Below are 20,638 nucleotides of genomic sequence, written 5' to 3'. Positions count from 1 at the left end.
TCTCTTCTGTTCATAATATGGCCCCAGACCTTTAACAGAGGACTTTGAGGGCACCAGGACGCTGTTCATGGCTTGAGAGGAGCCCGGGATGTATCTTCAGTAAGTGTTACTGAAGTAGTAGGCACTCCAGTGGTCCAGACTAGTAAGAGTGATGCAGAAGAGTAAAGGAGTGTGACTCATACAAATAACATTTATTACCATTATTAAAGCACTTTGATGTCTGAGCTCTAAATTTCATTCTTACAACTCAATGAGATTCACATCAACCTGTGGAAGAAGAAATTAAAACCTAGAGATGGGAAATGACTTGCTTAAACTCATACTCTAAACCCTGGCATAAGTGAGGACACACTAGGCATCCTGCCTTCATAGTCTCCAAATCCACCACCACGGATCAGATCATAGGTTCTCAACCTCAGCCATAATGTAACCTCATAGCCTAGCCCTGAGAGCAGCTGTTGCTCAGAATTTTCCTGAACAAAGAGCCTGGTGAGGCCTTCATAGGGCACAGCCTGTGTTAGCATGTGTAGAACTATACAGAGACCCACTGTGCTACTCAGGAATCAAGTCAAACACTCCTCAGGACTGGTTCCCTGAATTTATTTCTGTCTAGGAAGCCTGTCTCTGTAACTCTAACCTGATTAAATTCACAGACCAAACTCAAGCTCTTTGTTTGGGTCTCCCAGTCCATGAGAAAACAGGTCCTCCTTGTGTGTAGGCCTTAAATAGGCCTGGCGAAAGAACTTTGGGCCTATTTCTCCTGAGTGGCCAAGGCTTGAAGCCCTCCAAGTGTTTTGACGGTTCCACTCCTTCTGGCTTTCACTTTAGACTTACTGGAATCCATTTATTCCTTTCCTCTTCCTTCCATTTCAGACTTTGAGGTCCTCTTTGTCTTTTCTGCGTTTCTGGGATCATCAGGGCACTGGGCACTCTTTAGTTTTCTCATTTGACTGTGGTCAGTTAGCATAAATCAGCATAGTTACAGCCACAGCAGTAGCCCTAATTCCTACAAGAGCTTAGTGCTCACTATCAACAAGAACAATGACTTCACTATTAAAAATTAGCTTGTGAAAGCACTGGCTGAAACAGTTCCCTCCTCAGCTATCTGATTCAGCTGTTTCAAGATATACTACACCATGTAAAACCAGTCTGCCTACTCTGAAGCTGTTGAACACACTCAAATATTCCAAGGATTTAATTCACAAATCTGTTTACCTCTATCCTTGTCTCCTTATCTGTTTCCTTCAGCCAGAGTGAAGGCTTTCAATATGTTTCCAAGACACAACTGCCAAGTCATTGGTCCCTTCTCCTACTGCACTCTTACACAGTGTGGTTAGCCTTTGACAATTTCAACTACTGAAACAAACACCCGACATCAGAAGTGATCAGTCAAAACTTGGTAGCAGCAGCCAAAACAGATGTCACAAACTTCATGCATTATATTCTGTATGCGAACACAAGCCCACACTCAGGTGTCTAGTCAGCATTGTCGACCTAGAAAGCTTAGTTGTATGGTTTTCTTCTTCTTACATTACAGCAAAGCAGATTAGAAGCAGGAAGTCAGGACTTCTATAATGGCAGCTAACAACAAGGGAGAAGGCAAGAAACTTCACCTGGAAAGTGGCAGGTTGTGAGAACTAAGAGGAAAAACTAAGCCCTACATTCTTAGGAGTTACCTAAAGCACCACTGATGTACAGCCCACCCCAATATAGAAGTTCCTCAGAATTTCTTTGCGTCACTGAAGAAATGGTCTCATTAGTCTTTGTGCACTATGTTTAGTAAGCCTGGATAGTGTGTAAATTGTTTCAGAAGTGCTCCCTTTCAAAATAAAAATTTAAAGGTATGTTTCAGATATCTGAAAAAGTGAATTTCTGTGGAACACCACCCTACCTGCATTACTTTATCCCCAGCACCATTATCTTGCTGTAAGAACCTGAAATTGATATTAAACACAGGGCATGTGTGCACCAAGTGTCTGTTTATTGACTTCTCAATTCCCTCTTACTTGGGCACTAGTTTTCTAGCTAATGGCACAAAATCAAGACCAGCCAGCAAATTTTTAAGGCCAGGCTAAGATTCCTAGTCTTGGGCCTAAACAGGCTTGGGAAATATGGGTAATTACTCTGTGTCTTAATTTCCCTTTTTGATAAAATGAAAGAACAGTGATTTCTCTGATATTTGACATCATCATGTGGCTATAATTATAATAATAATGGTTAACAGATTGAACTCCAGAAAAAGATCCGGGTGGTGAGGTTGGGGAGAGGGCACAGAGAACAGGTGGAGCAGGAGACAGGCTGGATGGTGAAGATTGCATGGGTGGTGAGCAGAAGAGGGTGGAAGTCAGACAGTTCAGGGAAGTGGCAGGCCAGCAAGCTGTGGAGGCAGGTGGTCCAGACAGGCAGATTACATGCACTCTAGATGAGGCGAGTCAGAGAAGCCCCAGGTGAAGCAGGTGCAAACAGAGATGAGGAGACAGAGAGAGAAAGAGATAAGAGACAAGAGCACAGGGACAGGGACAGGAACGTACAGTTTGGGAGGAAAGAAAATTAGGGGCCGTGAGGATACGCCAGGTCAGGGAGGTAAGGAGGGGCTCTTTAGGCGCAGGGCTGTCTCCCCTCTCACCCCAAAAGCAACCTGAGTGGATCAGCAGGGTGAATGTTTCTGGCATGTTGACTTCTTTTCCTCCCTAAACTAGGAAGTGGTTATTTTCATTTGAAAATCTCAAATATACGTTTTTCCCAGTGAAATCTGAAGGGTTTGTATGTAAAGATGAGATCAGGGTATCCATTACAAACCTGCCAGATTGGAAGTGCCAGTGATTGCTTTACAGACTTTACAGCTGGCCACAGACTTCCACTGTTTCTCATTTGACCTCTCAACAATCTTGGGTGCTAGAGAGGGCAGGCCGCATCGTCGCTGTTGACAGATGAGCTCCTCCTGTGTGCGAAGCACCCAGTGCAGGAGTGGCCGCTTTCCCAAGCCCTTTCCCAACCCTAGCATGCACTTTGGAAGCCCTTTCCTTGTTTGCAGGCCCTAGAGACTCAACCTGCTTTCCTGACCCTGAAAGTACATCCTCCCCTGACCCCAATTCACCCTGTAACCCTGGCAGAAGAGTAGGATGGAGGTCCTCAGTTCCCCTCTTTCTTCCTGTACATGAAATGAGTACCTTTTGTTTTGCTATTTTGTAGCCCTTCACTCAAGAGAGACAGATAAAGCATCCAAAAATAACTAATACTCAGCATACACAGGTTCCAGAAATGCCATTGTGTTTGTATAGCCTGTACAGATGGAGTTGGGGCTGACTTCCTCATAGCACTCGCTCTGAGTCCCTTCTCAGAATCCCCCCATGGGCATTTCCTAGGTTTTGTGTTACCACTGCCAGAGCTTCACCCCACCTCCTGAGAGCTTAGGCCTCCTTGAGATTGGCTGTAGGCATGGAGACAAAAGAGACCAGTTCAGTCTGCAGTATCTTAGGACATGTTACTGATCTTGTACTATTATAATGCTGTCATGGATATTTATGGGAGCAGGTCCACCAGGTCCAGGTTAAGACAAATTATGACAGAGTTTCCACAGTTCTTCCATGGCTCAGTCTGCATGCCCTCCTCTCCTCTGTTATTCTATTAACTCACATTTCATGATAGCAATAAGTAATCAGGACAGGAGAGTTGGTATCCTACAAATGTGATCTCTACCCCTAATCTGGGAAGTTTTGTCTTTGGGAGTTTAATTTGTGCACATCTTATGACATATAATGCCTGATTGTTATTACTTGGGACGGGCTTGGGTGGATTTTGGTCCTCTCTGTGCTCGGCACTAAGATCTCTCTGAGAGAGGTTGAGAGGCTGAGAGCGTGTGTGTCATCGGTAGATGAAACAAACCCCAGAACTGCATTAAATATACATGTCAAGTAGGGGAAAGGTGGAAGAGTCCGGCTCTAAGGATTTGACTGTGCGGTCTAGCAACAGGGAGTGCAGTCATCATTGGGTATTCTTGTCCATAGATAAGGAAATACAGAATACTGCAAAGTTATGGTCGTCCATAGCCAGGACAACCAGGTGATGCCACAGGGCCTGTCTGGGATAGCCCTTGGTTTCTAACTGCAGTCCCTCAAGTGGGGCTCCCTGCCTAGTCTGCCTCATTTGGTTTGAACACTCCCCCATCCTTCCTCCTTCTCAACTTTTCTTATCTTGGGACCTAGAGTATAGAGCATATTGAACCTGTTTTATTGAAGACTATTGAGCTACCAGGGAATATATGAAAAACAAACTTTTCTGTGGCGAGATAAAGCATGCTTAGCTCCTCTGCTTTTAAAATTGAGAATAAGAATAGAAAATACAAGCTTTGCTAAAAGATAATAGGGGGAAAGGTCCAGGAGAGAAGAGAAAACGATAAGAAAAAAAAAAAAACAGTGGAGAGGAAGAGAGAGAAGGAGGTTAGGAGAGAGGCAAGAGCAGGGGCGGGAAGGACAGAGAGGGAGGAACAGAGTGTGGGAGAGACAGGGGAGAGGAAGAAGCGTAGAGAGAGATAGAGGCAGATAGGCCAGGCTTAAGGCTGTGGCTTCAGTGCCAGAGGTCTAGATTCTAAATCTACAAGAGTCCTACTCAGTGGTGAGGTATTGAAGAGATTCCTCCTAAGATGAGGAACAAGACTAGGATGGCTACTGTAACTACTTCTGCATAACCTGGTACTGCAGGTCTAGGCTAGTGGCATAAGGCGAGAAAAACAAATGTAAGAAAAGAAAGAAATAAAACTTACTATTCACAGATGACAGGATTTGTGTGTAGAGAAAAATCCCAAACTGACTTTAACTAGGTCTCAATATACAAAGGTCAATATATACAAAAGGTAGAAGGTCAATATACAAAAATGAATTCTATTTCTATACATGAGCACAAACAGAAAGAAATGGAAATTTACAAAATTAATTTTCCAATAACATTAAAAAAAACAACTTCAGATGCCTTTCTGGATGGGGGTTCTCAACTTCCTTCTTTCTTCCTGTACCTGAAATGAGTAGCTCTTGCTGTAATATCCTGTGGCCTTCATTCCAATGTAAAATTAGGGTCCCAACAACAGCGACCACAGTGAGAGCCACAGACAGGACTTACTGAGCACCCACAGTACGGCAGAAGTTGTTCTAGTTTATGTGGGTTCTTCCTTTTAGCCTCCACAACAGGCCTTCAATGTTTGCTGCAAGGATTAAATGAGGAAATGTATGTAAAACACTCAGCAAATTACCTTGCATACAATAAATGCTTAATAAATTTTAGCAACATAAAAACAATAATTATTTCAGAGAAGCTTATAGACTCAGTTGTTAGTAAAACTAAGCTGCTATTCATTTGGCTTAAGATTTGTAAACCGTCATGCATTATTATTGTTTTTTAAAAAGATTTAAATAGCTTGTTAATTTATTTATTCAGCCAGGCACTGTTCGTGGGTATAGAAATATAGAGGGTAAGCAAAATAGACAAAATCCATGCCTTAATGGAGTTTACAGTCTGTAGGGTAAGCAGACATCAACCGAATGGTGTCACAGATTGTACTATGAGAATGAAGTACGAGGATTTATGAGAACGGAAAAGAGCAGAGCTTTCATGGGCTGCATCTCCCCTTCCCCTCTTGCCATCCCCAGCTAACAGCCTGACGGCCCTGTCTTTGCTCCTGCAGCACTCTACCTCTGTGAGCATTATGGGCTTTTCCAACACTGTGGAGATGGAGCTGGCATCTACGAGGCTGGCGAGGGCCCTAGAGCCACAGATCCAGAGCGTGAGCAGCCTGACAGCTGGCCACCCCCAGGCAGTACCAAGCCTGCTGAGTGGCCCCCCACCAACTGTGTCCAGCCTGCTGAGTGGTCAGAACCAGACTATGTCCAGCCTGACAGCCAGTCACCTGCAGACAGTGCCCAGCCTTGTGCGTGGCACAGCCCAGTCCATGCCCACCCTGATGAGTGATTCCTCCCAGGCCATCACAAGCCTAGCAAGTGATTACTCTCAGGCCGGGCCCAGCCTGATGTCTGGTCCCACCCAGCCCGTGCCAAGTCTAGCAACTTGTCCTCTGCAGAGTATGCCTCCGGCTTCCGACGTGCTGCCGGAAACTGGAGCCAGCTGCAGTCCTGGCCCTGGCCGAGCTGCAGGGAGCCTGTGCTCTGGCGATGGGGTTGAGCCCTCTGTGGGGAATGCCCTGTGTAAGGTAAGTCCTGGGAAAACACCATTCAACTTTCTCTGTTCATCACTGAGCAAAAGGATGGCCCCTGAAAGCCTTTTCCTGGCTTTCGCCTAACAGCTCTCCGACTGCTAATGGCAAAAGTGTCTGATTTCTTTGATTTTTCTTGTCCTTTTACTTTTCAAAGATGGAAAGTGAGGATTCCACCCATTTTGCTGACTCTTTGGGACAAGGCCCCACGGCCCCTGGCCTACATGTTTCCAAGGACTTGACTATCCCCTCAGAACTAGAGGAACCAATTAACCTCTCTGTGAAAAAACCACCTGTGGTCTCGGTGGTCAACACATCCATAGCTCTGCAGCAGTACCAGACTCCAAAAGGTGAGATTCAAGTAAGCAGCCTGCCTTTCTTCCTGGCCACAGACTTGAGCAGATGTACTCAGCATCCCCAGGTGAGGTAGAGGTAGCAGGCAGGCTCTAGCCTGATGGAGCAGTGCTTCTCTCTCAGGCTGACTTCACCTCTGTCCCCCAGAACTGGCTTATTGATTCCTGTTCTGTTTCCCTCACCATGGCCAGGGCTGATCGAGGCATGGCCCAGGGCTTAGCCTCCTAGTAACATTCCCCGTGCAAAGCATTCTGGGGGTCTGGGTTGCAGGTAGAGGGTGTTAGGAAGAACTCATCCTAGAAGGGTGAGCCTTGGCAAACTACTTTAGGGAAGAGAGCATGTCTCACTTGGGAGTAGATAGATGTGAGTTAGAAAACCAGCACTGCCTCTTTATGTTTGATCCTGGGTAAGATACCTCACCTGCCCAAGCTGGTTTCTGTTTCTATAAATGGGGCTAATCTTAGCTGCCTCACAGGCTGCTGGGACAAGTGATTGCAGGGAAATCATTTGGGGACTCTGAAGCAACAAGAGCTTGCCTTGCACCTGGCAGTAATGTGGATTTGTGTTGTGCCTCATGGTAGAGGGAATTTAGACCAGTGGAGATGGTCTCGAATCCTCTTCTCATCTACTGCACCCCTTCTCAGTGGGGCTAGGCCGAAGTTCCTTTCTTCTGGGGAGGGGAGGGCTAGTGGGGAAGTTAGGGAGCAACTGCCTGGTGATCCGATGGGACTTTTTCAGCTCAGTGGATGATGTGCATTTAGTTTGTAATGGTCAGCCTATGTCCTATATATTTAATAAATGAAAATGAAACCATTCTCCTTCTTTCCTCACACTGACTGAATGACCCACTGAAAAATTATTGGTTCTTAACTGCACAATAATGTAACCCTGCATTTTAAGCAGTTACATTTTTGGGGGCTTGCTTGACTGTGGGAAGTGCCCAGGATAGCACCTAGTGCTGAGTTGGGAGCTCAGTAAGTGCTCATTTTCTCTTCTCTCCCCACACTGCCCGCCTGCCCACCTGCTCAGACTGCGCTACTCAGGGCAGGGCTCCAAGGAGCCTCTTGCCCACAGAGTGTGAGCTGGATTCTCAGGCAGTGCTGGAATCCCAGCACTTGGCTGAAAAGGCAGAGACTGGACAGAATGACTCCCAAGAGCAGGTAACTCCAGTGTGTGCAGAACAGTGATTTCTGAGCTCACTTTGTAGGTAAGAAGGGGGCCTCTCAGCACTTGACCTAACAATCACTGCTAGGCAGCCTCTGAGTGTTTATCTTTTTAAAAGAAGGTGGCCTTCTTCCCCTCCCAGGAAGGAGAGCCATGGTAGGATTTTCTCCACTGTGAATGATTACAGTGTATTTAACAATGTGTGATAGGTAGATGGCCTAAGGTATGAGTAGCAGATATGAGTGTGGGTCACAGGGTATGTTGTCATAAATATATGTTACAGACATTTTTCTTTTGCCTTAGAGTATGAGAATTTTGAACAAGGAGACCTAGAGCTGGATGCCAAGGAGAACCAGATCATCAGGTAACAGATTCTTGGCCCAGCCTTTTTCTCCCACCCCCTCAAATCCATGTCCTGGGAGGCTGGCACAGGAAGTAAGCATCCTTGATGACTTAACTAGAAGCAGGAGTTTGCCTGCAACTCTGGGATCTGGGTGGTTGAGCGTCTGGGATGGTGGTGGAAGGATGTTGTGCTCCCGCACCGTGGGGCATGGGCTCTGGCCAGTCCTCCCTCTTCAAGGAGCGTCTTGCTTCGACCAAAGGGCTTTCCAGAGGCTGACGGGGCCTGCCTAAGCAGGGCTTGGCAGGAGGTCAGACTATAGGTTTATCGAGGGTTGGACTGAGGAAATCTCTGCAGCAGTTCAGTTGTGAGATCCTGGATAAGCCTTACATAGAGGTTGGGCCAGAGGAGGCCCCCACTAAGACCCAAGGGTGTTTCTCTTGCTATAGACCCTACAGTAGCAAGCCCAAGATTCCCTATGTGAGGCTGGAGCGGCTCAAGATCTGCGCTGCCTCCTCGGGAGAGATGCCCGTGTTCAAGTTGAAGCCACAAAAGAACGATCAGGATGGAAGCTTCCTGTTGATCATCGAGTGTGGCACTGAGTCCTCCAGCATGTCCATTAAGGTATCACTTTGCTTTGCCTTGGCCTTGAACCTTGGCATCTCTCGCTTTGCTACTGCCAGAATTCTGGCTCTGGCCCTGTCCTGACTCTCTGAGTGGGGCTGCAGCTTGGCCAGACTTTGTCCCCTGTCGTAATGGGCCTGCGAGAAGCACATTAGGAGTGAGCTGCCAGCACTCCTGGAGCTTGGCTGGCTGGTGGTCCTGGAATAAGTTGGTGTGCAGGGCCTGTCAGTCCCCGCCCTCCTCCCCTCCCTCAATAGCCCATGAGTGCTGTGCTCTCTCGGCTCAGACTCCCTTCTTCTCCCAGGTCAGTCAGAACAACCTGCCTGATGCCATCCAGACCCCGAGTCTGGGAGGAAGAAAGGTCACTGTTACATCACTGGCCGGGCAGCAGTCACCAGAGGTGGAGGGGGCGTCTCCTGAAGAGCACAGACTCATACCTCGAGCCCCTGGAGCCAAGAAGGGGCCCCCGGCACCAATAGAGAACGAGGACTTCTGTGCTGTGTGCCTCAATGGGGGAGAGTTGCTGTGCTGTGACCGCTGCCCCAAAGTGTTCCACCTTTCCTGCCACTTGCCAGCCTTGCTCAGCTTCCCAGGGTGAGTCAGGCCAATCCGGAGCCATCAGCTGTCCAGCAGGGGCATTGTCCTAGGGTGATTGTTTCAGGCCAGGCCCTCAGAGCTCCCTCTGATGGTCTTCCTCCCCTTTTTCAGCCTGCATGAATTGCAGGCCTGTGGGTCAGAGGTCATACAGCTGTGTTCTTTCAGCACACAGAAAGGTGGATATTCAAAATTCAGTTGGCCTCCTTTCTTTCTCTGTTCTCAGCTTCCTCTTGCACACAGATTATTCCTATATTCCTGTCCCAGCCCCTCATCACTTCCCTCTTCCTGAATTCTCTAAATCCTCAGTTACTGGATTTCTCTAAAGCTTGTGGTCAGGAAGCCATTCCCTGCAGTGCAAGGCTAGGGACTCAGCTTCTCATGTCACTCCCCCCGCCCCCACACCTGTCTTGGGGCATAGGGACAAGGGACGGAGCTCTGGGCAATGTGCTGGGGCCTAACTTGGCCTCACCCACCTCTGCAGGGGAGATTGGGTGTGTACCTTGTGCCGCAGCCTGACCCAGCCCGAGATGGAGTACGACTGCGAGAATGCCCGCTACACCCAGCCTGCGGTGCGGGCCCCCCCTGGACTGAGCATGTCTGACCAGAAGGTAAGGAGGGGTCTTTGGGAGCAGGGCTCCATGCCAGGGGCAGCCTCTCTGTGCCAGCTGGGGCTGAGGCATTTCTGAGGGAATGAGAGGCTTCTCCAGGTGCCTCTCTTTGGGGCTTTCCCTGCCAGTTTGGCCCATGGGGAGTTTGCCATGATTTTCCCTCTGCCAGCTGTTTTCTGGCCTGGGGGGCTAAACTGCTGTAATATGATGGCTCATACCCTGTGGCATAGAGCCAACCCCTTTAGAGTTATCAGGGTCACTATCAGGGCCCACACAAAGTAACACCACCAATTCTGATTTCTGCAGAAGTGTGAGAAGCTGGTACTGTCCTTGTGCTGCAATAGCCTCAGCCTGCCTTTCCACGAACCCGTCAGCCCTCTGGTAAGGAAGGCCTCGCTGTTCCTGCCTGCTCCTGTGCTTTCTGCTTAGGGGGCCCGAGGCCTGGGGGCACATGACGGTGGCACTCAGGTGGGCTCAGAGCACAGCCACTGCAAGTATATCAATTTGTGGATGGTCAGGGCGGCCAGGGACAGGGTCACCACAGCCTCTCCCCAGCTGCTGTTGTATCCGACCTGACTTGACAAGTAAAACATTCCTCCTTTTCCCTTTCTCTTTGTCTTCTCCCTCCACACTTTTCTTCTTGCTGCCTTTCTCTTTCTTATGTCCTTTCACTTCTATTCCAACTCATTCTCCATCTCTTCTTTTCTCTTATCTTCACTTTTCTCTTCCGGCTTTCTTCCTTCTCCCCAAGGCCCGGCATTACTACCAGATTATCAAGAGGCCCATGGACCTGTCAATCATCCGGAGGAAGCTGCAAAAGAAGGATCCAGCTCACTACACCACCCCAGAGGAGGTGGTGTCAGATGTGCGCCTCATGTTCTGGAACTGTGCTAAGTTCAATTATGTATGTTTATGTATGTTTTGCTTGTTTGACCTGTCCCCTATTTCCCAATGGCCCCACGATTGTCACGTGGGTGGGTATCAGGTTTGGTCCTGGGCTGCTTTGGGGACTTAGGAGTAGACCTCCGAGGTCTGCTGTAGTCACAATAGTTTAAAAGGTCTCTTCCCCATGTGGGCTTTACCATGGACTGAAGAGGAAGATGGGGTGCTAGTGACTGGCCATCTGGGTAATGGTCCTTTCTGTTGTAAGAGTGGGTACCAAACTGGTTATTCTTAGTCCTGAGGAGAGAAACATAAATTTCCAGACACCCCAGAGACCCAGCTAGGCTTTGTGGTCTGTGCATAGCTCCTGAGAGGCCTGGAAGAGATGGGCTGGCGGAAACAGGCCAGACCATCACTGCTCTCCTCCCCCTTCAGCCTGACTCCGAGGTTGCAGAGGCCGGCCGCTGCCTGGAAGTATTCTTTGAGGGCTGGTTGAAGGAGATCTACCCGGAGAAACAGTTCGCCCAGCCGAGGCAGGAGGACTCAGACTCCGAGGAGGTGTCTAGCGAGAGTGGGTGTTCCACTCCCCAGGGCTTCCCATGGCCCCCCTACATGCAGGAGGGCATCCAACCCAAGAGGCGGCGGCGACACATGGTAAAGAGTTGCTGCCGGCTGGCAGGCAGGTGGGTGGGCGATTGGGCAGGTGCGGGCACCTCAGCAGCATGTGTGCGAGAGCACCTAGAGTAAAGCGGCTCGGGTGGCACAGGAGAGAGGTGACAACGAACCCTCATTTCCAGTCCCTTAGCCTAAGAGGAAGGCAGAGCAGGACAGTGCAGGGCTCCTCAACTCTCATTATCCTGAGGTTCAGATTCAGAGAGGTGGATGCACTTTCTCAGGGCCATGCAGTAAAGTGACGGCAGAACCAGGGTGAGTAAGTACTGTGGTGTCCTGACTCCCTGCTCAGCGCTGGTTATTCTGAACTGCGATGCCCCTGACAGAAGTGCCTGGTCTCAGAGCCTGATCTTGACTGGGTTTGGTGTCAAGGAAGGGACCCCCTCAGACCCTTGGTGTAGAGGAAGAAGGAGAGATGGTGTTTGCAGCCGAGAGAGCTGCTCTGGCCTTTTGGATGGTCCCACCTTTGCAGCCCTGAAAGATCAATTCAAAACTATTTAATTTCACCAAAGCGTATTGCCTGCCTTCTGTGTGCGGGTTAGACCAGCCTCCCGCAGTTGTTTACGATCCTTTGCACACAGTGGTTAGTGCCTTCAGTGAGTTTTGCTGTTGCATTCCCAGGATAGGAAAAAGCTACTTTGGCTCTGGGGAGTCCCAAGCTGGACACTTACAGCCTTTTCATGTTAAAAAATGCTATATTTCTGAAGGCCATTCTAATTCCAAATTTTTTTTTCTTTCAGGAGAATGAAAGAGCAAAAAGAATGTCTTTCCGCCTGGCCAACAGTGTCTCCCAGGTGTAGGGCTGGAAGGAGACTAAGCGCTCTGGCAGGTGGCGCCACCGCACCCTCTGGACCACTCCTCCCCACCTTCCCGCTCATTCTCTTCAGACTGTGGACATGAGACAAGTCTTGTCGAGCTGATGTAGTTCCCTTCTTTGCCATTTGCATCTTACAGCATTTATTTGGGAGCCATAGTGCCTCCACTACAGAGAAGATTTCAGTAATAAAGAGCAAAGAGGGAGGTGTTCCCTAACACCAGAGTAATCTCACGTGTAGGGTAGCTTGATGAGACCAAGCCTGGTCAGGCTCAGGAGGACCTAACTTCCTTGGTGAATTCTTCCTGCTGAGGAAAGCAGACTCTTCTCACCTTTCAGAGTGTAGGGCTCAAAAGAGGGTAAAAGAAGGGAGAGAGGTTCTGACCTGTGATCCCTGGTCCAGCACAGCCAAAGACTGTCACTGGTTGCCTTTGTCTGGCCTGCCGGGATAGAGGCACCAGCCCTGGGCAGGGTAATGGAGGCTTCTGGAGGTCAGAGGTCTCAATAGGTGCCTATTCGGGTTCTAACGGTTTTCAGGGTATTTGTTTTCCACGCCCCCTTTCCTGACGTTGACTTCCTGACTGCTGTGAAAGGCTCCAGCTGCTTTGGCGTTCCTGCTGAGCGGGCTGGCTGTGCCTCGACCACTCACAGCGTTAGGCTCAGGTTTCACTGAGCTTAAGAAGATGCCAACTTCACAGCCAGACCTTTATGTCACTTGCTTTGGGCTAACATCTCCTCTTTGGTGTCAGAACCTGCTTTCCTAGACGTTATTGTTGGTGGCCACGCCTTCCCTCTCTCCATTTTGGATCCCAAGTTCTGCTTGGGAAACTGTGAGACAGCTGCTTTAGGGACGGAGTTCCTGGGCAAGGAGAATGACCACAACCAGCTCACTCTGCTGGACCTCTCCTCCTGCTTAGATTCTAGTCCTCAACCTGGCCACGTTCAGAGCCAAAGATCAGAAGGGAGTCCTCTGACTTGCCTGCACTCGGGCTCTCCACAGCCCAGAAAAAGCCTCGCCTCTACTGGTAGCTCTTGTTGTTGCTGTTGCTGTTGTTGTTGTTGTTGTTGGAGGTTGGAGAAAGCTGGAGGGACTGGCAGGAGCCAGGCCTGAGCATTCACAGGGAAGTTTTGTCTAGGGTGGAGAAGGGGAAACCTGGGAGGTGAAAATCCAGTGCCCTTCTGTGACCCTGAAGCCATTTCAGGATTTTCCTTCTCCTTGAAAGTAGAGAGAAGTGTTCTAGAAGCCATGGGAACAGGAGCAGAGCTCCAGGCTGCATCTCAGATGGATCTTCATGGTCCATTTAGGGTGTTAGGGAGGAAGAGGCGTAGGTGGATGCCAGAGGTCAGGCCGTCTGGCCAGTGAAGTTTTGCTCGAGAAAGAACCATTGATGATGTTGTGAGGGAGCCATGGACCTGGCACTTCAGTTGCCTGGGGACAGAGCTCTCTTTAGGGGGTCCTGTCATGGTTTGGTTAATTTCCAAGGAGTCTGAGGCTATGGTTTTATTTTTGCTAAGAGATGCAGTCTAGGGAAGTTCTTATTTGTAGGGTCTTTGTTGATGGGAACATTTGGATCACAGAAGGCATTTCTTCTCTCCTTGTGAGTTGATGGGACTGCTCATTTCCTTCTCCACCCAGGCTGGAAGATCTTCCCAGCACAGCAGAGTGTGCCCATTGACTTGCCATTCTTTCACCAGCACTTCCAAGCTCCCCTAAGCAGGTGGGCTTCCATACCCTGTTTTCTAGGTCGGGGTAACTAAGTCTTTAATGCTCCAAAGCAGCCTTAGGGGCTCACATGACTTTCTGATTTAGGTTCTGGCCACTTCCCTTTCAACCTTTGAATGTTTTTCTCTGTTTGGTTAGCTTGGCAAGATTCCCTCTGTAATTACCTCACTGGTTCCTGCTCTTGGTAATCTTTCGTTGTGTGGCCCACTCCCCTCCCCCCACCCCCGCCACCCCAAGAGAGCTTCATGGTGCTTTGTGTTGAACAGCTAGGTGAAGGCTGTGTCTAGCTCAAACTCGATTAAGATCCTTCCCCAGGACCAGCTGGAGACCACAAATATAAAGCAGAAATGCCTGGTTAGAGACTTGGCTTTCCTTCTGTCAATGAAGCTTCCAGCTTGGGGATAGCACCATGGGCCCAGGGATCAGCCTTCTGGGCTAGAGTATCTTAGTTCTGTAGTAGAGAGTCACATATTCCCTTCTGATTACAGAGCTCCTGCATGCTGAGAGGCTTCCTTTAAGCACCTGAGCTGTGTGGGCCAGGAGGCAGAGTGTCCTTCCCTCTGAGGGTGTGAGGCTGTGGCCCACCATACTGTCCCTGTACTGGTTGCCTGAAAGCACCACCCTCTCTGTGGCGTTTCCTGTGTGCTTATCACCAATGTTGTGAGTCAAGGTTATGTTTTGTTTTGTTTTTGCATGCAGAAAACAGATCATGTCTTTTTAGAAAAAAATTTTTAAAGCTATTAGCTGCGTGATTGGTTACAGTGGCTCTTTGCAAACATTTGGGTGGATCCCACTTTTGGCTTAGATCTATAGTGGCCCCATTTGGAAGTCAGTCAAATCCTTTGGCCCTCAACAAAGTCAGGAAATGGAGATACAATGACCTCTGGATTCTTATGGTGCAAAATACCACCTTAGAGACGAAATTGGGCTTCTTGGGTGTGCTGAGAAATAGGAGGATGAAGTGTTTTCCATTGACGCAAAGGAGGTTTTTGTGCAAACATTGAGGAACTTGTGGAGCACTCTTCCAGAGTGTGGGCATGTTGGTCCTGCCTGCCTTCTAGCAGTTGCCAACTACACACACTCTGCAGGTGCCACCAAGTGGCAGCCACCAGACCCCTGTAGCCTTTGCTGTACACAGGCCCTGCCATCAACCCTGGCACACTCTGGCTCCCTGTACCTGTTTCTGGCAACAGGTCCTTGCCTAAGACCAAGCCCCTTCTTGTTTCTTCCTGAGCCCTGCTCTGTTTCCTCTCTCAGTCCATGGTAGCACCTTAATCTTTTCTGAACTCCTGGACTGAGACCTTCCTTTTGGATCACCATAGCTGTGCTCCCTCTTCTCCTACTCCCTCACTGCTGTTTACTTAAATTATTTGCTCCTTTAGCTCATTTCCATGACCTCAGCTGTCCTTCTGGTCTTTCAGCCTTCTCCTGGACTTCTTCCTCTCCCCAGCCTGAGCCTATGGCCTATCACTGACATTTCTATCAGCATCCTGAAGTTTCTCATCCCCCCGAACTTCTGCTGTGACTGTTAACCATTCTCCACTTTCTGCACCACCCTAGTTTTTCCTCCCTCTTCCTGGGCTGCTAAACATGGCAGATCCATAGTGACAGCCTGAGCTGAACTCTCAGTATTGGTTGGTGTGTCTCTGACTTAATATTATCCTGCTTCCAGTCCATGCCATTCACCCTTGCTCTCAGCAGGTGACTGGCCTCACTGCCCGCTTTGTGGAAGAGAGGCCCTACAGCAACGACTTCCTTGCCCACTAGTTTCTCCCCTGTCCCGTCGCTCTGTCTCTGTCCTTCCTCTTGCTCCTGTTTGGTGCCTATTTCTCGAACCCTGCTATATGTCCTCCAAGAGTTTGCTCTGTCACCTGTCCCATTGCCTTTACTTCCCAGTGTCTTCAATCTCCCTCTCCATTGGTTACCTCCCGTAACCTGCAAACAAGCACAGACCTCCCCAAGATTCTAAAAAATCCTATTAGAGGCTGTTGCCCCTTACACATTTTCCTTGTCAGCTTCATTTCTTTTAAAAAGAATCTTTGTCACTGATTCTTCTCACATCACTCCTCACCCTCTATAGTTTTTCGTAAAAGTCACCAGTGACCACTCAGTTGCCAAATTAAATGAATATTTTCAGTCCTCAACTATTCTGAACTCTACACATTTCACACCTTCTACCACTTCCTCATTGAAACACCCTCTTCTCTTGGCTTCCAGGATACCACAAGTCTCTGGATTATCCTCTCACCTGTCAGCCACACAGCCTGAGCCTCTGTTGAGACCTTGACAGGGGGACACACTGTAGCTTTCTCTGGCCTCTCCTCTGGAGCAGCCGGGTAGGCAGGAGGAAGCGCAGCTGCTGCTGCTGCTCTGGCCCCACCCCCTGTGTTGGCTGGCCTCTTCTCTTCTGCCCGCTTCTCCTCCTGGACCCAGTTCTCCTTGTGCCACAATGTTTACGAGCTCTGCCAGGAGGATAGCATTGGCTGGCCCACCCTCTGTCTCTTTCAGCACAGCACAGAGACAGATTTTAGCCATGTTTGCTGAGAGGCCCCATTTACATCAGCCCAAGAGTGTGGGCTGGGTCTCACCACAAAGCAGTTTGGTAAATGGGATTATCAAGCTAGTGGGAAGCTCATCACACAATCCCCCACCAGTTAGGGCTTGCCACTGTTGGATGGTGATCCAAGGAGCTCGGGATCGTGGTGAACATGTCTTCATGAGTGGTTCAGTGCTGCTAGCCAGAAGGAGAATCCTGGCCCAGTGAATGTCTGTCGCTGATAACATCCTGGTGGAGGTGAAACGGAGAAGTGCTGTGATTTGTCACTTGCTTGGGGCTTGGTTGGGGTCAGCCTGGCCTCCTTCAGCCAGGTCTTTCCCGTCTGTACGGGTCATGGCCACCTGCTTGCTCCAGTTCCGAGAGCTGGAGGCAAATGTATGTTGTTTTCTTGGAAGTAGGGAGGTGGTGTAAAGGGAAATCTCATTTGAGATGCTGAATACCTATGTTTTGTCTCTGCCAATTATGAGGTGTGTGAGCCTTGGGTACAGTTTCCCCATCTATAGAGCTGGGCTGGGGTGGGGGTGGGTATGGAAAACAGTGATTTCTCAGACATTCCCCAGCTCCAAAGACGGTAACGGTGATTCTAACTCTGAAGTTCAGGCCACACAGGGAACAAGGGAACACTGGGCATAGGACATAGCTAGGGAGTCTTCGCCAAGGCAGGGCAAAGGGACTCACAGGCCAAAATGAGCTGCTCTGAGGAAAGCCTTCAGTAGCTGGTGCTGCTTCCTGAGCTGTACGCCCCTTCCTCAAGCTGCATGCCTTTCTCGGGTATCTAGGGAGACGGGAGAGTTCCTCCTAGGCCTCTTCCTAGAAGCGGCCATTGGAATCCAAAGTTTTGGTTGGGGGAATGAGGGAGGAATATTTTAAGGGGAAGTGTCACTGATCTTAAAAGGACCCATACATTCAAGAACAAATAAAAAAATAGCACTTTTTGTTACCAATAATTGTGTCCTGGAGTGTTCTTTCAGTGGCGGTTGTTGAGCACACTTCCTGGTCTTCTTGCCCCTGGACTCCAGCATCATTCAGAACACAAGGTAGGGAAGAGTGAACTGGGAAGCCGTTCTGGGGGAGAACTCAGCTCTCTGCTTCTGATTGCACGGACACAGCCTGTTCTTCAAAATGCAGGTGGCAGGTCTGAGGGAGGTGAGGGAAAACTGTCTAGCGAATGCCCACTACTTGTAGGCGCTAAGTATTTTAAGAATGTGCTTTATGAAGTGATATTTCCTAGTCGCCTAGTCTTGGCTCTCCTCTCTGCCCACTTTACACCAGTGGTTTCTAGCCACTTAAAGTAAGGACAGTATAATGAATAATTTTCACTCATTTTAACTACATAGAATCTGAACCCCTTTTCTGTTTGCAGGAAATTGTGCACCTCAGGAGTCTTCAGAGGCAGAGCTCGCTTCTCACTGTAGAACTTAGATATATTAAAATCTTCATTTTCCAGCATCCCTTAAAGCCAAGATACAGGTCTAGTGGTAGTAATTAAAAAAAAAAAGCAGGGACCACAGAGACTTCCTGGTGGCAGTGTGGTGGCATCGAGGTGGGGTTTCCATGGCAGCAGCAGCGGCGGCGACAGCAAAACAAGTTGAAGCACCTGGTGCTTCATGGCAGCGACAGTTGCTGCAGCAGACCAGTTAGCTTAGTTTTATTTTCTGGCCTTCCCAACAGTTCTGTGAACCACCTAAAAAATATTTTCCCAAACTCATTTTCTGTTTCAATTAGCTAGGACTGGGTTCTTCTACCCTAATTGATGCAGAAGTCTCAGAGAATCTGATAAAAGTCCTGGATTCACTCTCTGAGTTCCAGAACCCCTGTCCTGTGGTCTGTTGGACACCTTCACTTGGGTGTCTCAATGTCACCTGGGACACCAGCTATCCTCCGGTGCCCTTAACGTGTTCTTCCTCGCTTATTCCCGATCTCAGAAGCCAGGGATGTCAGAGAGAAATCAGGGATGTGGTGTCAGAGAAGTTTGTGTTTTAAGGAGAGACAATCACTGCTTTTAATGCTTAAGACAAGACCTGGAAATCATTTCTGGTCCCCCACCTCTTCCCAGACTGGCCCTTCAAGTACCTGAAACTTTTCCCTCACCTGTCCTGAGTCCTCTGCTGTTTTGTCCTTACTAATTATGTTATAGTACTAATATTATAGTTTGCCCTTACTAATTGTGCTATGGGGCTGGCAGGCAGGTCCAATGCAGACCCCGCTTCCTGCACATGTGGCCTCTGGGCTGTTTCATCCACTAGGCAGTCCAGGCAGAGTATCCAGGGCCTGATAAAAATGTTATAAATTTTTTTTAATGACAAAATGTAAATAAATATATAATGAAATGTCTATAAACTATGCCATATGTTAAACTCATTAAATGTCTATAAACTATACCATATGTTAAATCCATTAATTGTCATTTTATGACAATTTTCGTAAAAATTTTATTACACTTGAAAATAATTAGTAGGTTAGAGATTTTCAGGGGCCTATGAAAGTAAATGGTAAAAAATTAAAGATGGTAAAACTTAAAGAATAAATATCTCATTGAATGTCTCTAAACTTATTATTGTTAAACCCATTAATTGTTAATTTTATAATTTACAAAAATTTTATTACACTTGACAACAATTTGTAGGTTGTGGTTTTTTACTTCACAAGAAATTCTACATTCACAAGATGATTGCTAAGAAACCTGAGCCAACTGACAATTGGATGAATTGCTCCTAGACCAACCATTTAAAAGGCAATATTATAAAGACAATTTCCAACATTTGCAGTAAAGACTAGATTAACTGCAGGCTGTAGGTGCAGCTTAATGCTTGGTGTGTGTTGTAGGGCCTCCTAGAATAAGAATGCTTGGACTCTGGGAAGAGCCGTCTTCAAGGGCCATGGAGCTATGGCCTGAGGACCTCCTCCTGTAGCCAGGATTCCCTGAAAGCCTTGCACAGGATAGGGGTTGGGAGCTGAGAGAGTGATCAGTCCCTAGAGGCCAGTTTCCAGCGTGGCAGAGCCTGCGGACTGTCAGTATCCATTTGCTTCTTAGCTTTAGTGATAACCCCCTTCCCCACCTTTCCACCCTCCTCTACAGCTGCATGTTGCCTTATGAATAAGCCATAGCTGGTCAATTATGAGAAGCAGTCATATCTATGACAACAGGTTTTAAATGACATTGCTTGTCCTCCACTTCCTCTCTCTTTACTCTTCAGACAAAAACATAGATCAGCTACTGGTTGTCTACTTCAGTCATGCAGATGGGTGACATCCTAGAGAATGGTGGAACCAGAAGCTGGAAAGAACCTCGGTTCTTTGACAATCTCATGAAGCAGCACCATCTGCTTGAACCCACTTTGAACTTGCCTTGAACTGCCTGCTTGCTTACTTCCTGGACTATTACCTGAGAAAGAAATACATTTTTATTTTTTTAAGCCCCTTTATTTTGGGATCTTTTTATGTTGTTCCAGCAGTTAAGCCTATACTGTTAACACAGCAATTTTCAACCTTTTCCCTCTCATGGCACACATACACTAATTACTAAAATTCTGTGGCATACCCCAAAATATATTTTTTGCTCACCTGTCCAAAAATAGGTATGATTTTGATTGATTTGCAAAGAAATATTATGGTAATTACCTACCCCTTTTACTCAGAAATGACTTTTTAAAAAGTCAGGTGCCTATACTTGGACTTCTGGTACTAAGAATTATGCAATCATTTGCAACCTTATTATGTGATGTTACCAATAAAATGCAACTTTGTTATGTGACAAAGTTATATGCCATTTATAGTTCAAGACTGCATTCACACCAGGCAGCTATTGGGTTGGCTATTGTCATTTTTTTATTTAATGAAGGGAAAAAGAGGTCAGCGCCCCTGACTAAACAGTCAGGTAGTGCATGTTTTAAACATTGTTTCAGCACACTGGTTGAAAATCCCTGCTCTAAGACACCGCTTCCTGCCAGTTTCTCTACCCCTGGTCTCCACTCTGCAGGCTCGGGATCATGGAGAAAATGAGAAACTCTGTGGGAGGAAGCTCGGTCACCACAGCCTCAGCCCCGCCCCAGCCCACGGACAGGCCTGGTGCTGGCGGAAGCCAGCATCCTTACGGTGGGC

General features: G+C 48.1%; 1 protein-coding gene across 1 annotated transcript in view; it reads left to right on the top strand.

The window, feature by feature from the left end:
- The window catches only part of TRIM66 (tripartite motif containing 66), a 65,687-nt gene extending 48,245 nt beyond the window's left edge, over positions 1-17,442 (top strand). Inside the window, exons 11-20 of the mRNA XM_045825230.1 lie at positions 5,678-6,199; positions 6,360-6,552; positions 8,024-8,084; positions 8,510-8,684; positions 8,989-9,278; positions 9,763-9,889; positions 10,196-10,270; positions 10,641-10,793; positions 11,207-11,425; positions 12,184-17,442. Of these exons, the coding sequence (XP_045681186.1) occupies positions 5,678-6,199; positions 6,360-6,552; positions 8,024-8,084; positions 8,510-8,684; positions 8,989-9,278; positions 9,763-9,889; positions 10,196-10,270; positions 10,641-10,793; positions 11,207-11,425; positions 12,184-12,243 (1,875 nt within the window). The 3' untranslated portion in view covers positions 12,244-17,442. The remainder of the gene's footprint in view (positions 1-5,677; positions 6,200-6,359; positions 6,553-8,023; positions 8,085-8,509; positions 8,685-8,988; positions 9,279-9,762; positions 9,890-10,195; positions 10,271-10,640; positions 10,794-11,206; positions 11,426-12,183) is intronic.
- Positions 17,443-20,638: the final 3,196 nt, after the last annotated feature.

The sequence above is a fragment of the Phyllostomus hastatus genome, unplaced genomic scaffold (genome assembly GCF_019186645.2).
Source record: "Phyllostomus hastatus isolate PE091 unplaced genomic scaffold, TTU_PhHast_1.1 phas_scaffold_585, whole genome shotgun sequence".
NCBI lineage: Eukaryota > Metazoa > Chordata > Mammalia > Chiroptera > Phyllostomidae > Phyllostomus > Phyllostomus hastatus.
This window is presented reverse-complemented; position numbering and strand designations above follow the sequence as displayed.